The sequence below is a fragment of the Tachypleus tridentatus genome, chromosome 11 (assembly GCF_004210375.1).
Source record: "Tachypleus tridentatus isolate NWPU-2018 chromosome 11, ASM421037v1, whole genome shotgun sequence".
In the NCBI taxonomy this organism is placed as follows: domain Eukaryota; kingdom Metazoa; phylum Arthropoda; class Merostomata; order Xiphosura; family Limulidae; genus Tachypleus; species Tachypleus tridentatus.
Window position 1 is genome coordinate 66,233,823 of NC_134835.1, and position 15,902 is coordinate 66,249,724.

Consider the following 15,902-nt stretch of genomic DNA (forward strand, 5'->3'; position numbering starts at 1 on the left):
TGACTGTATCCATGAGTTGCTGGGACACATTCCTATACTTGCTGATCCAAGTTTTGCCCAGTTTTCCCAGGAAATTGGGCTTGCTTCTTTGGGCGCTTCTGACACGGACATAGAGAAATTCGCTACGGTAAGAAAACTTTGTTGTCATTCAATGGTAAAACTTTGGATACTTGTTGCATAGGTGTTATACGGTAAGAAAACTTTGTTGCGATGTGGTTTTTACATTACGAGTATTAGATAATAAGAATAAAATATTAATTAGAATTAACAAGTTATCTGAAAAGTTATATGTTTTGTATATTTAATGTATATTAGTGAATGTGGGGAGAGTAAGACGAGCAATAGATTAGCGTGTCCAACAATCAAATTATATTATCACAAAAACAATGACAACAGTAAATCGCTCTATGCACTTTGGGATTGCACGTGTGTTATAAGGTTAAATCTCATTATTTGGTTAGGTCACAGTAGTCAAAGAATCAAAAGGTATGAGCTGTTGACTACTTGACTTCCCTGTAGTCTATCAGTCCTAAATTAGGAACGGCTAGCACAAATATTCCTTAAGTAACGCTCGACGAATATCAGAAAACTGTTAGAAGATTAAATTGTGTAATTGTGATTACACTTCGAATTGGTCAGAGCCAGTAGACGTTTTGAAACTTTTTTGAATCGAGTGTAACGTTTGAATTTGTGATCAAATATTACGTTTTTGAGTTCATATCATATTAAAAAGGCCAGTAAAAGTACTGGGATGCTTTATAATTGAAATAGGAAAATGTATGTTTACATTAGCTTTAGAATATTGCAAGATCCAGATGCGGGCAAGATACCAAACATCCAACAGCTCTTTGAAAGCCTGAGCACGGGAGACCGTGATCCACTAAAGAAGGCCATGATGGAAGTCTTGGAAAAAAATAGTTCGCTTTGATAGTGTTATACAATTTTATATTTGTTTCTACCGTCTTTCTACACTAATGGTGAAACATAGATCCAAGCTTATTACCTTGTAGTATGATGTATATTACTACCATGAAACTAATAAGTACGTATACAACAAGTCAGACTGTCAGAGTTATCCAAAATGGCGCTAATGGAATCTTAAATCTTTTTGAGGACGAGTTAGACAGTATTTTAATATTCATCATGTTAGCCTAAAAGCACCGTATTCGGAATTGTCTTTCTGATGAATGCTTTAATCTACACACCAAGGAAGGTATTGGGATTACTGTGCAAAAAATGACGAGATCTTGTTGGTTAGTGTCTGATGTGGTTTAATTTTGTCAGATTTATTTCTATAGTGAACGCTTTGATCTACACGCCAAGGATGGTATTTGAAACTCTGTACAAAAAACGACAAGATCTTTTCGATCATTTTTTATGTTTTGTGATTTTGACAGAAAATAATGTTCGTCTCTACTGTGCAAGACTCGTTACTGTTCACACTAAACAAGACGATAATATGACAATCACTGTTTCAGATCTTTATCACATAGAACTCATTCATGGTTTTGGGACGGATTTCTCTACACAGTGGAAAAATATGAAAAGCCTTGATGGAGGAATAAAGAAACTCCACCCAAAAACTCATATCTGAGCTATGATATACCTACATGGGCACTTTAAAACCGGTAGCGATGATATCCCTACATGGGTACTTTAAAACCAGTAGCGATGATATATCTAGGAGCCTTTGGAGCAGTTTCATATTGATGTATTATGTGTTTCTTTGTTTTGAATTTCGTTTCAAAGCTTCTCGAGATGCGATAATGATTTGATGTGATGGAGATTCGAACCCACGACCTTCAGATTGCAAGTCGAACGCTCTAACCACCTGGCCATGCCGGGCCTATGCATTATTATTTTGTTTTAAAGAGACAGCAATTTCACTTTTATTGATGATATTCGAGTTATAATTTAGCTACTTGAAAATATTATGACGAAAATTTGCTGATCCTGAATTAATTTTGTCCTGCATAATTTAATCACACATTGATGTTTTTAAGCCTACGTTCATTGTTACAAAGTTATTTTGTTATAAAATTAACCAGTTTTAATTTATTGAACTGTCTTTTAGTTAACCTATAAGCAAGCTTGAATAATTTCTAAACAGGAATGATTTCATAGTATAATAAATGTTATTGGTAATGTAATAAAAAGTAATTTTTCTATAAATAATTACAATAATACGTTCTCTCTGTTTACGTAACTGTTGCATTTCAAAGACAATGGTTCAATTTTTTATTTATAAAAGAATAAATATGCTAACAAAAGATAAAAATTAATATCACTATGGGCAGTGTGTCACAGGTATTATAATAGTATCTTTCATTTCCTCTCGTCTTTTATAACTGCTCACGGAAAAAAAAGTAGCCATTTATTTGCTATCCTAATTCATAAATAATGTTTAATGTAATGAATTTTTGTTTTGCATGCCGTTGTACTAATTACTTTGTTCACTACAAGCATATGCTTCTCAAATTGGATTTCAAACTGTGTTAACGTCTTCTTACTTGGAATATTTTTCGATTAATATACCAATTATCAATGTACCGCAAATATTAATATATGTGTATTTGTTTTTCGACAGCTTTACTGGTTTACGGTGGAGTTCGGATTGTGTAAGCAGAACGGTGAGATACGTGCGTACGGTGCAGGTCTTCTTTCTTCTTATGGAGAACTGAAAGTAAGGAGTAGATGTTGACGTTTGTAACTAAGCACAAAGCTGCACAATGGGCTATCTGTGCTCTGCTTACCACGGATACCGAAACCTGGTTTTTAGCGCTGTAGGTCCGTAGAAATGTCGCTGTGCAACTGAGGGGGGGGTAAGGAGTAGAACGATGAGATATGTGTTCCGAATAGTTTTTCTTATTACTCAGAGCTCTTTTTTTATGTTATGGTGAAATGAAACCAACAGAATTTGTAGTCTGAATCTTTGCCACTATTAATGTTTACCAACTTAATTTAACATTGCACTTTGTAAAACAGCTGTGTCTGTTGTAAAAGGCCCGGCATGGCCATGTGGTTAATGCACTCGACTCGTAATATGAGAGTTGCGGGTTCGAATCCCCCACACACTAAACTTGCTCGCCCTTTCAGTCTAGGGTGCGTTACAATGTAACTGTCAATCCCACTATTCGTTGGTAAAAGAGTAGCCCAAAAGTTGACGGTGAATGGTGATGACTAACTGCCTTCCCTCTAGTCTTACACTGCTAAATTAGGGACGGCTAGCGCAGATAGCCCTTGAGTAGCTTTGCGCGAAATTCAAAACAAACCGTTGTAAGAATAATTTTAAACTCTCAAGGAACTTTAAGTGTAGAAATTAGGGTGCAGACTGATAGAAAGTCATCACGTGAAGTTGTGAATCCTACTCTTCATTGTTTGCTTCGATTGGCTTGTTTTTTTCTGTGGATGAAAAGTGGCTGTCGGAGATAATACGAGAGAGTCTGACTAGTTGATCTGTGCATGATTCTATTTGTGGTGGAAATATTATTATGATGTCGATCCGACTGGTTATATAATCTGCTTGTGGCTAGAGTGATATTATAGTGTGGAACTGACTGGTTGATTTGTACATGACCTAATTATGAAGTGGATATATTTATTGTTTGAATCTAACTAGTTGATTTGAAAATGATACAGTTGTGACGAAGAAAGTATTATGGCGAGAGTGTGGCGTTGGTATTTCGAGCCAATGACAGAGGAGGTGGTATTATATGTATATTATATGTAGGCCTGGCAAGTTGCTTTACGTCATCCACTTGCAGTAGATGCATTATTGTGGTAAAGGAATGGCTAATTAGTTTGTACATAATCCGCGTGTTGTGGGAATAGTATCGTGGTGTCAGACTCAACAGTTAATTTGTACACGAAGTACTTGCAGCTGGGCTGGGATATAACTAGTTGGTTTTTGCACCATCCACTTGTGGCGAGGGTAATATTACTGTTTGGGTCTCATTAGTTGTGGAACGTATAGTATCATGCCGTGGGTCTTATCAGTTCTGTACATGATCTACTTGTGGCGGAAGTAATATTATGGTGTGGGTCTGGCTAGTAGGTTTTTACATGATACACTTGTTATAATTAAGAGACTTATTGCTTGTAATATTATAGCACTCTACACAACGGGGGCAGGGATCTTACTCTCTTCTGAATGATAGTGTACCAAATCATGCCATATTCTGCTTGCATAAACTACAATGGTTTGAGACAAAGTTGCCAAAAACATTTTTAATCTATACGTCATTTTTGTCCAACCACTTTGGAACGTTCATTGAAAACCAGAAAAGACATGCTCAGAAACTCTCAGAATACTCGGTAACACTTTGCAAGAGGGGTGGCGGTTTATTCCACCACAAACTTATTAATGGTATCTGTTACAAAGATTAGGGTGTAATTGACGTCAAACGTTCGCCTATTCGCTTTTGAATGAAAGTTTAGTAGCGAGAGGCGAATACATTCTTAAGTTGTAGCGTTCAAAAGTTTTGGGAAATATAGCATTATAGTGTAGGTGTCAATCTAGAAAAATATTTCAATGAAACTCTATCAAGAAGTTTTTGTCTGAACGTCAACGATTGAAGATATTTTTATTAATTATGAAAAAAATTCTAACTATTAAATATAGATATATATTTCGCATGAAAAGGTAAATTTTGTTCATTAACTAATTGAGCACTTACAGTGTTCTCAAAATGCCTGTTTGAAACACCTTGCGACTTTCAATGGACTAAAAAGTGAACAGTTGAATGAATTTCTGAATCTTTATGAGAAGGTTGAGCTCAATGTTAAAATAGTGTATCTAAGTATATAAGTTTGTCTGCATGCCAAACCATAAATGTTCTGAAGTCTATTGTTTTGTCCCTGATTAGCACGCTCTCTCTGGAAAACCACAGCTCTTGCCGTTTCAGCCGGAAGAAACAGCAGTCCAACCTTACCAAGATCAAGATTATCAAGACATTTACTACGTGGCCGAAAGTTTTGAAGATGCTAAAGAAAAGTTTAGGTAGTTAAGTGTAAAAAATAAAACACTGAGTTTCTGATACCCTAAAATAGGTTAAAACTGTAAAGTAAATATACACTAAAATAGGTAAAAACTGTAAAGTAAATATACACTAAAATAGGTAAAAACTGTAAAGTAAGTATACACTACGGTAGATCAAAATTTTAAGTAAGTATACACTAAGATAGGTCAAAATTTTTAAGTAAATATACACTAAGATAGATCAAATTGTTAAGTAAGTATATACTAAGATAGGTCAAAAATTTTAAGTAAGTAAACAGTAAGATAGATCAAATTGTTAAATAAGTATATACTAAGATAGGTCAACATTTTTAAATAAGGATACACTAAGGTAGGTCAAATTGTTAAGTAAGTATATACTAAGACAGGTCAAATTGTTAAGTAAGTATATACTAAGATAGGTCAACATTTTAAATAAGGATACACTAAGGTAGGTCAAATTGTTAAGTAAGTATATACTAAGATAGGTCAAAATTTTTAAGTAAACAGTAAGATAGATCAAATTCTTAAGTAAGTATATACTAAGATAGGTCAACATTTTTAAATAAGGATACACTAAGTTAGGTCAAATTGTTAAGTAAGTATATATTAAGAGGGGCCAAAAATTTTAAGTATGCACTAAGATAGGTCAAAGTTTTTGAGTAAGTATACATTAAGATAGGTAAAAAGTTTGAAGTAAATATAAGTCTCCCCTTAGTACAGTGGTGAGTTTACGAATTTATAACGCTAAAATCAAGGGTTCGATTCTACTCGGTAGACTCAGCAGATAGCCCTGTTTGGCGCTGCCATAAAAACACGTGCACATAAGTACGTATAAACAAAAATAGGTCAACTGCTTTAAGTAAGTATACATTAAGATAGGTAAAATGTTTAAGTAAGTATATACTAAGGTCAAATTATTAAGTAAGTCTCTGGGTTTAATGTTGTAATGTTGCCATGTCATATATTGTTCAAATTATATACAATTAATAAACGTGTGTAGCATACGTTCACATCAGACAGGTTTAAAATGTATAAATAAATCTAAACAAAACGTATATATATATGAATAATGAATCTTATTTACGCAATAATATGCCAGTTTTGTTATTTTTTATATTTGCTTTTTACGAAATATGAAAAGCAATGCTAAAATAATGTATTGTTTTTGTAATATGAATAGTTGTTAATCATTGTTTATAATAATGTGTTCCAAATTTAGCAACTAAAGCGTTCTTGTTTATAAACACGTTTTTGTTTGCTTGTTTCTGATGTTCGCGCAAAGATACACAAGAAGTACCTGCCTTATTTGTCTCTAATTTTAGACTGTTAAACTACATATAAGATATTCAGTCTAAAGTTCCTATCGACAACTTTTGAGTTACTTTTGTGTAATTGAATAGTGTACTTGAGTCTCTCTGTCTTATAATGTCCATACGATCTCTAAGTGCGAAGCGCAATTTTACGGTGAAGGGGCCCACAGATTCTCAGATCCAAATTTCAGGGCTTTAGTGATCTGCGAATAAAGCTAACGTAACCGAGAAAAACAAATAATTCTAAAGAATGACGAAGCTTCATACGATTGCGAGCTGCAATGAAAAAAAAAACCCAAAAAAAACAGGAGGTAAATGAATGTTCCCCGTAATAAAAATTAAAATCCTGACTGAAGAAGTTGGCCTCATACAGAACCTGCACATTTAAATTGAATATTAATATGAGGTCAAATGATCAGATATACACATTTTAAATAATGTTCATCTAGCAAACTATGTGGTCATACGACTTGAATTTCTGTTATTCAGTCCCTAAGAAAATCAGGTATTTCTATCACCATAACATGTCGCTCATAGTGGTGGCATATATATATATATATATATATTTAATAGCATATGTATTGGAATTGCACTATATATATATATATATAAACCTATTTGGCAAAAATCACCGTAGGAAATTATTTGCGATTACTTTGCACAAGAAGCGGACAGAATGATGCAAAACTGTCCTGAAGGAACACGCAAAACAAAACTATTCCATTGGTTAAGTGTACAGTTTCCTAATGAGAGTCTTGTAAGTTGAAACATGTTTATGTGTAAAAACACAAAACATACTGTTGAAACCTGCAAACATCAACATTACAACAAAGTACCTGGGTCAACAGTGAATAATATTTTTCTTCTTTTAGAAATTTTAACAAGTAATTTTCGAAAAAAATAATAAGGCGCCACTACATTACAACAATATCAAGTAACTAATTTGTTAAGTAATTTCAAGTGTTGTGTATTGTTGTGTGACAGCTTGTTTCGTTTGAATTTAATCAGTTAATATCAGTTTAAATCTTTTTAGGCAATATGTAGCCGCTCGTCTTCCTCGAGCTTTTGAAGTCTGGTATAATTCTTTTAGTCAATCAGTGCACATCCTGGACTCTGTTGACAAGTTTGAAGAACTAGCATCCTCTCTCAAGGCAGACGTCACTCGGTTAAACAATGCTGTCAATAAACTTAAAGCACAATAATTACGTGTACAAGAAGTCTCTTGGCGTCTTGTACCTTCGGATATTGATAACGTTTGTAGGGTTGTTGTGAACGTTGGCAAAAGAACAATCTTTGAGTACTTGTTATCTTTTGACTTTGTCAGGACAGGACCTGGTAAAAACTTAGTTAACCAAAGATCATTCCAAAAAAATAATATATAATATATATATTTCATGTAAGACAGGTATTATAGTGAAACAGTTTCATGAAAATCTAACCAAAAAATTATTGTTTGAAATCTGTTTCATTAAACGCCTATTTTTCAACTGAGAGGACTGGAACGACAGCAGTATTTATTTAAATACTGAATGTTTTTCATACTACGAAATTGAGACCTTAAATTTAAATATTAACATCACATCAGAATAGTGTATTGCTCAGTGATGTCGAGAAACCCACTTGTTGAGAAATTTATATGCAAAAACGGCTCGTTTGGATTGAGAAAATATTTTACATAGAAGAGCGAACAACGTTTCGACCATCTTCGGTCATCGTCAGGTTCACAAAGAAAGAGGTAACTGACCTGAAGCTGACCACATGTTGAAAGGGGTTGCGTAACTGTGGGTCGGAATGTAGAGGGCGGTATTAGATGTTTGAATATATAATTTTATATTATTATATTAATATAGGTATAAAGGCGTTCCTTTATATTGGTTTATTTTGGGTTTAAGTTGTTGTATAAGTAAGGCTTCTTTAATTTTGCGTTTGTTTATGTTTGTTTTTTTATTTAGTATTTGAGTGTTTTCTATGGTTATGTTGTGTTTATTTGACTTGCAGTGTTCCAAAACGTGTGAAGGTGACTTTTTATGTTCTTTGAATCTGGTTTCCATTTTTCTACTTGTTTCTCCAATGTAGAAGTCGTGGCAGTTATCACATTGTATTTTGTAAATAATGTTGGTGTGGTGTTTCTCAGTGTAGTTTTTACATAGTATAGACCTCAGTTTTGTGCCTGGTTTTTGAATAAATTTGGTATTAACTGGAATGTCATATTTTGTTACTAATTTTTGCCAAATGTTGGTTATTTGTTTGCTGATGTCAGGAATATATGGTATACAGCAGTATATGGTTTCGTGATTTTTTGATTCATGAGATATATTTACTTTAGTTGGTTGAATTTGCTTTCTGTCTAGGTGTGTGCGTATAATGTTTTCTACGGTTTGTGGAGGAAACTTATTGATGTTAATGAAGTATTGTTTTATTTTGTCTAATTCATCGTTAATTTTATCTGGTGAGCAGGAAGAAAGCAATCAAATATCATTTCTTAACCTCAAAATTACAAGAACCGACACACAAATCAAAACAGAAATCCACCGAAAAATCACCCATACTGGACTATACATTCCTTGGGACTCAGCACATGAAACAAAACAAAAACTCAACATACTAAGAAACCAAATAAACACAGCCATAAAACTATGCTCACCAGATAAAATTAACAATGAATTAAGTAGAACCAAGTAGAAAAATGGAAACCAGATTCAAAGAACATAAAAAGTCACCTTCACAGGTTTTCGAACACTGCAAGTCAAATAAACACAACATAACCGTAGAAAACACTAAAATACTAAATAAAGAAACAAACATAAACAAACGCAAAATTAAAGAAGCCTTACTTATACAACAACTTAAACCCAAAATAAACCAATATAAAGGAACGCCTTTATACCTATATTAATATAATAATATAAAATTATATATTCAAACATCTAATACCGCCCTCTGCATTCCGACACTCAGTTACACAACCCCTCTCAAACATGTGGTCAGCTTCCGGTCAGTTACCTCTTTCTTTGTGAACCTGACGATGACCGAAGAAGGTCGAAACGTTGTTCGCTCTTCTATGTAAAATATTTTCTCAATCCAAACGAGCCGTTTTTGCATATAAATGTATATTGCTGTTTTCTAGATTTGTTTAATTTTTCACTCAGTCTTTACTATATTAAGAAATGTATTCAATTTAAATTATTCAGTTTTCATGATCTTATGTTGATCTTATTCTTGTTCAGTTTTTACCTAGTCCTGTAAAACCGGCCTTTCTGTCTGACTATCAATCTATTTGTGTATCTATTTACACGTATATGCGTATCAATCTGTACCTCGCCATCTATTTATCTCTCTATGTATATGTACTTTGTAACAACGTATATGTTCAGTAATATAAGATCTGTATTCTTGCTATTAATAAAATTAAAATTTGTTATTAATATTCTGCGATAAAAGTGATATTAAATTTCAAAAATATTGTTGTATACATTATTAAATGTATAATATATTATCAAATGTCGTTAACTGTAAACCTATGCTAACAATGTCGGAAAACAGGTCAATAATACTAAGTACAGATTCAACTTGGTGTTTTTCCCTAATCTCTCAAGGAAATTAATCTGTTAGTATAAACGAATTTTTTGTTGTACAGAGCAGTGTTGAAGTATATTAAATATATGATGTTTGGCAAAGCAAAACATGTAGTGTCTTTGTGGCTTACTATTCTAACTAATTCTATACTAGCTGGAATACCCGTAGCCTGAACGGAAATTGTGTAAATTCATAATTAATGAAATCTTATCTTACAAGTAAAAGCTGCTTCCCTTATAGGTAGTTGTAAAAAAACACCGCAAAACATAAAACGTTAAACCGCAAGTTTGCAAGTATCTTTGAATGGACCTAACAAATTTTCATACCTAATTTGGTGAAGATTCATTTACAGGAGGTGGGGTAATGGTAAAAAACGCAAAAATGGCCATGAAAACTCCAAAATGCAAATCTGCAAATTTGTATATACACTAACATGGATCTAATGGACCTTCATACCAACTTTGGTGAAAATCCATACACATCTTGCAAAGTAGTTACGTGGACATACAACAAACAGCAGACAGTACTGTTATATTTATATTTATATTAATTTTCGAGGTATAACACTTCCTAGTGAAATAGTAATATTAACAAGGTCTTGAAACATTATAAGTAATTATTGGTGACAATAAATCAACCAAGATTTGCCGAGTTGGCATGTTTCATTAATATAAGAAACTTACAAAACACAAGTCCCTGCATGGCCCGGTGGGTTAAAGCGTTCGACTCCTACTCTGAGGGTCGCGGGTTCGAATCCCGTTCGCACCAAACATGCTCGCCATTTCAGCCGTATGGGTGTGATAATGTGACGGGCAATCCCACTATTCGTTGGTAAAAGAGTAGCCCAACAGTTGGCGGTGAGTGATAATGACTACTTGCCTTCCCTCTAGTCTTACACTTCTAAATTAGGGACGGATAGTGCAGATAGCCATCGTGTATCTTTACGCGAAAAATCAAACAAACGAAACAGGAAAATGATCAGAAATTTTTTTTTTAATTGAAAAAGAACACTTTTTACGAGACTTAAACTACTCATGCAAAGACCAAGATGTTCTATTTGTAAGTAAGGTTTCGGAAGAGATTCTTAATATCAGAAATAAAAGCGGCACATTTCTCTAGAGTTAACTTTCGAAAAACACTTACCAAAGGTGAAATTTACAAAATTACACGTACAAATAGCATATGAAGTGACAGAATGCTGTAGTTTAAGTTTGAACAGATCTTGAGATGAAACAAAACTGTTAATTTTCTTGGTGATAATTTTTACGAGTAACTTCGTTAGACAATGAAAATTTTCAGAACAAATTTATATTAAACATAAAAATAATAGAAGTACAGTGGTACCACGGTTCTCGAACTTAATCCGTTCCAGAAGGCTGTTCGAAAACCGAATAAATTTTTCCCATAAGAAATACTGTAAATTAAATTAATCCATTACAGACCTCCAAAAATTACGCATTATTAAGCATTTTAAGTAAAAATATTGCTTATTTATACCTGTATAATAATACTTACATGCATAAAGTCAAGCACAAAAACTATAAACACAATAAAAAACAATAAATGAAAATTTAACTGCACTTTATCTGTGCTGAAGACAGCTGATGGCGTAAGTGAAAGGTGGTAAGGAACGTGGAGAGTAGGAGGGTTATTATTGTTTGGAAGGGGGGTCACCTTCCATAAAAACGTCAGGTAACTCTCCTTCTGGGGTTCTTTCTCTTTTCTGTCTCTTTACATCGCTACAGTGAGACTCACTATTTCTCACTAAAAACTTGTATAATGAGAGGTTTTTTTGTCTGCATTTTAAAATGTTTCTGAAGTAAGACATGGCATTGTCATTGAAAAGGTTTGCTACAGTTTTGTCAGGGTGAAAATTTTCCACAAAACTTTGTAACTCTCCCCATTTTCCACACATTTCCTTGATTAGTGAAATAGAAACATCCTCCCTTCCTTCCTCCTCATCTGAAGACACTTCCTCAGTTGCCTTCTGTTGTTGCTCCTTCTGAAGGTCTTGGAGTTATTCCGTGGTGAATTCAGTGTTGTGGTCTTCCACCAACTCCTCCACATCATCACCACTCACATTCAAGCCCATACACTTGCCTAGTGAGACAATATCCTCGACAACAGGCTCAGCCTCAAAGCCTTCAAAGTCTCTATCTGCTACTGAGTCTGGCCACAATTTCTTCCAGGCTGAGTTCATGGTCCTCAAAGACGCTTCCCTCCAGGATTTGTCTATGATCCTCAATCAATGGAGGATATTAATGCGATTTTTCCCGAACTCTCTGAGGGTTAACTCTGTGTCAGAGGTCACTTCAAAGCACCTTTGAAACAGTGCTTTGGTGTAGAGTTTCTTAAAGTTCGATATGACCTGCTGGTCCATGGGCTTAATGAGAGGAGTCGTGTTAGAGGGCAAGAGCTTCACCGTAATAAAACTGTAATAAAACCCATCCTCCGAGCCTGGTGGGTGAGCAGGTGCATTGAGTGGCAATTGTTTTTCCGTGAGGTAATTCTTTACACTTGGGGCAAACACTTCATAGACCCACCCCATAAAAAATTGCCTGGTTACTCATGCTTTACTATTATCCCTCCACATGACATTTAGTTTACTTTTCAGGACATTATTTTTCTTTAAAACCCTCGGGTTCTCAGAATGGTACACAAACAAAGACTTAAGTTTTAAGTCCCCACTTGCACTACTACATAACAATAGAGTTAGCCTATCCTTCATTGGCTTGTGTTCTAGCAGTGACTTCTCCGCCTTGCTAATGTTGCTCCTCTTTGGCATTTTCTTCCAAAAGAGGCCTGTCTCATCACAGTTGAACACTTGTTGGGGAATAAAACCCTCAGCTTCTACATAGTCCTTAAATTCTCTAACAAATTTATCAGCAGCGTCTTTATTAGAACTGGCACCCTCCCCATGTCTCACTACACTATGTATGCCACTTCTCTTCCTAAATTTTTCAAACCACCCCTACTAGCCTTAAAGGCATCACTTGTATCAGCACTCGTTCCAGGGGTGTTTTTCAGGAGGTCAGCATGCAACTGCTTTGCTTTCTCACAAATGATGGTCATTTGATGGTCATTAACGATGGTCATAAATGCTATTACCAGCTAACTGTTTTTCGTTTACCCAAATCAACAACAGTTTTTCTACCTCTTCTATTGTTTGTGATCTTTGTTTCGTAAGCACTGTCACTCCTTTTGCAACATCAGCTCCTTTGACGACCTCTTTATTTTTCAGTATGGTGCAGATTGTAGACTTCGCCATACCAAATTGTGTAGCAAGATCAGACACGCGAACACCACTCTCATACTTCTCTATGAGATCTTTTTTCACCTCTATTGTGGCTCTAACAACTTTTCTTTTTGGTTTGCTGCTTTTATTATCTCTCTTTGACCCAATGGTGGCTTATTTAATCAGAATATTTAAAAAACAACAAAAAGAAAAACGAGAACGTTCACAGCAGATTTTAGTGGCCGTGTGGACTGAGCGACAGGTGCGGGTAAAATGTTTTGGGCAAGCTTGGCGTGGGCCGAAAATGGTCGAAGGGCCGTTCGGGTCATCAGTCGGGTTATTTCGGGGGTTCGGGTCACGACAGCTTGGTTCGGGAACCGAGTTTATGTTCGACAACCGAGACATTTTTTCTCAAACAATATGTTCGAAAACCTAATTGTTCGAGAAGGGAGTCGTTCGAGAACCGAGGTACCACTGTATAAAGCAAAACAAAGAATATAAACGAATATATTTAAGAATTTATTGAACAAAAAAATATTGACAGCTACACCTTCAGGCCAATTGTCTTGGAATAGGGTAATTACTACTTATTTACTAATGCCTTCAACTTTACAGTTAGGGTAATTACTACTTACTTATTTTACAAACAAGTCGCTGATGCTCAATAAACCCTCACTCTTCTGGTTGTCTTCCCGATGTACAAACAGTTGACAACTGAGCCTACTGCGACTTAAAGTAAAATATGCTATTTGAAGTGTGAGTGAATCGAATCTGGAAGGTGTAAGAGAGTGTAAACTATTGTAGTGCCAACGATATACTGCACCCTTTAGGTTCTGTACCATGTCTGTAACTTGGAATGTTTAAAATCGTTCAACAGATTCTTATCACACTAATTATTGAAAAGAATAAGAAAAAACAGATGTATCTAAAACATTGGAAAAAGATGGCTCGTTCCTGATTATAAATTTGGCAATATGTTTGTTGAAAAATGATGTACTAGGACTAAAGAGATTCTATCAGTTTGTGTCTTAGTGGGTTGTTTGAAGAGTACACGAAACTTTGAGAGCATCGTTCTTGTGTTTGGCAATGACATCGTTACAATAGTTGTAGTTTTAGAAATAAATACTTATTTATCTAGTCCTTAGCTTCAGTTCGTAATTATTAATAAAATTATAAGTTTGTGTTTCGGGAATTAAATTTTTGTTTTATGGGTTGACAAGAACTATGTCCAAGATATTATTCTATTTGTGGTAGGTCCGACACTAACTCCTCTCTCTTGGGGAGCCAGTGGTACTTTTGTTAACTATTTTTAGCAATTAAAATAAAATCGTACTATTTTTAAGATTATTTTTATACCGGTAGAGAGAAAGAACTTGGATAGGCCAGAGTGAAATTTGAGAGTAAGCTTCATCTCATCTTCTCTCTTAAAAGAATTAGCGATGGATTGGGTTGACTAATTGCTTTCAATGGGGAGTGATATTTGGTTTAAATGGGAAAGTGATTTTGAGATCCACTGTTCTAACGAAAGGAATGTTAATATTTCATCCAAAAGATTTTATTCTGATTACAAAATAATAATATTAGTGAAATATCTTAAGCTGAGTTTCTCCAAGATTACATACTAACAGATTCATGAGGAATTCTTTATTTCACAATAAGAGACTGGTTATGTAATTGAGTTAAGCTTCGATAAAAACTGAAGGTTGTAGCAAAGTTTTCCATACACTTCAAGCTTTTAATTATAAGACCTTCCAGAGACCATATGAAAAGAAAGAGCTCAGATCCAAAACAGATCTTGTAGTTGGTGAAGGGAGGGAAGGAGAACATAACCATTTGGTCATAACTCGGTATAAAGAGGAAAGGTTTGGTTTGTTCTGAAGTTCGCACAAAGCTACACGAGGACTATCTGCGCTAGCCGTCTCTAATCTTGCAACGTAAGACTAGAGGGAGCGCAGCTAGTCATCACCACTCACCGCCAACTCTTGGGCTACTCTTTTACCAACAAATAATGGGATTGACTAATACATTATAACACCCCCACGGCTGAAAGAGCGAGAATGTTTGGTGAGACGGGGATTCGAACCCGGAACCCTCAGTTTAGGAGCAGAGTGCCTTAACCACCTGGCCATGCTGGGCCGGAGAATAGGGTATCTTTAAAAAAGCAAAATTGCTAAATTTATTACCTTTAGATCTAGTACAGTATCTGTAATGAATCATTGAGGAAATACGTGTAATGATTTGTGTTACTTATTTTGGACTTCATGTTGAATATATATATATATATACACACATTTGTATCGATTTTTGCCATAAATTCTCAGATAAATCTGAGTGAATTATTCCAATCTACTTCAGTAAAGGACATGATTGGCCACCTCTTGTTCATTGGTAACAATATTTGAGATGCATATTTTTCTGTGACTTATTGTACTAATAAACACCGAGGAAAAAGAACAGATTTTAATCTTAAGAGTTCCCTCTGGGTTAACGTTTAATGCATTCTTCATAAGACAGATTAAATACTTGTGTTTTGTATATAATTTTTACACAAATTTCTAGGATAAAATCAGGTTTAGATAATCTTAATTTATTATTATCAAATAACAAAATTATTTAAACGTCTAGTTTAAATGGTAAATGGCCATAAGTTGTAAGGTGAAAGCACCTTGCCATTGTCATTTCACCGCCAACTCTTGGGCTACTCTTTTACAACGAATAGTGGGATTGATTGTAACATTATAACGTCCCCGTGCCTGAAAAGCTGTTTGGTGTAACACGATTC

At 34.7% G+C, this 15,902-nt stretch overlaps 1 protein-coding gene across 1 annotated transcript in view; it reads left to right on the plus strand.

The window, feature by feature from the left end:
• ple (tyrosine hydroxylase ple) overlaps nucleotides 1-8,012 on the plus strand; it is an 82,299-nt gene extending 74,287 nt beyond the window's left edge. The window contains exons 10-13 of the mRNA XM_076467668.1: nucleotides 1-127; nucleotides 2,588-2,683; nucleotides 4,866-4,999; nucleotides 7,343-8,012. Of these exons, the coding sequence (XP_076323783.1) occupies nucleotides 1-127; nucleotides 2,588-2,683; nucleotides 4,866-4,999; nucleotides 7,343-7,511 (526 nt within the window). The 3' untranslated portion in view covers nucleotides 7,512-8,012. The remainder of the gene's footprint in view (nucleotides 128-2,587; nucleotides 2,684-4,865; nucleotides 5,000-7,342) is intronic.
• The last annotated feature ends 7,890 nt before the right edge of the window (nucleotides 8,013-15,902 follow it).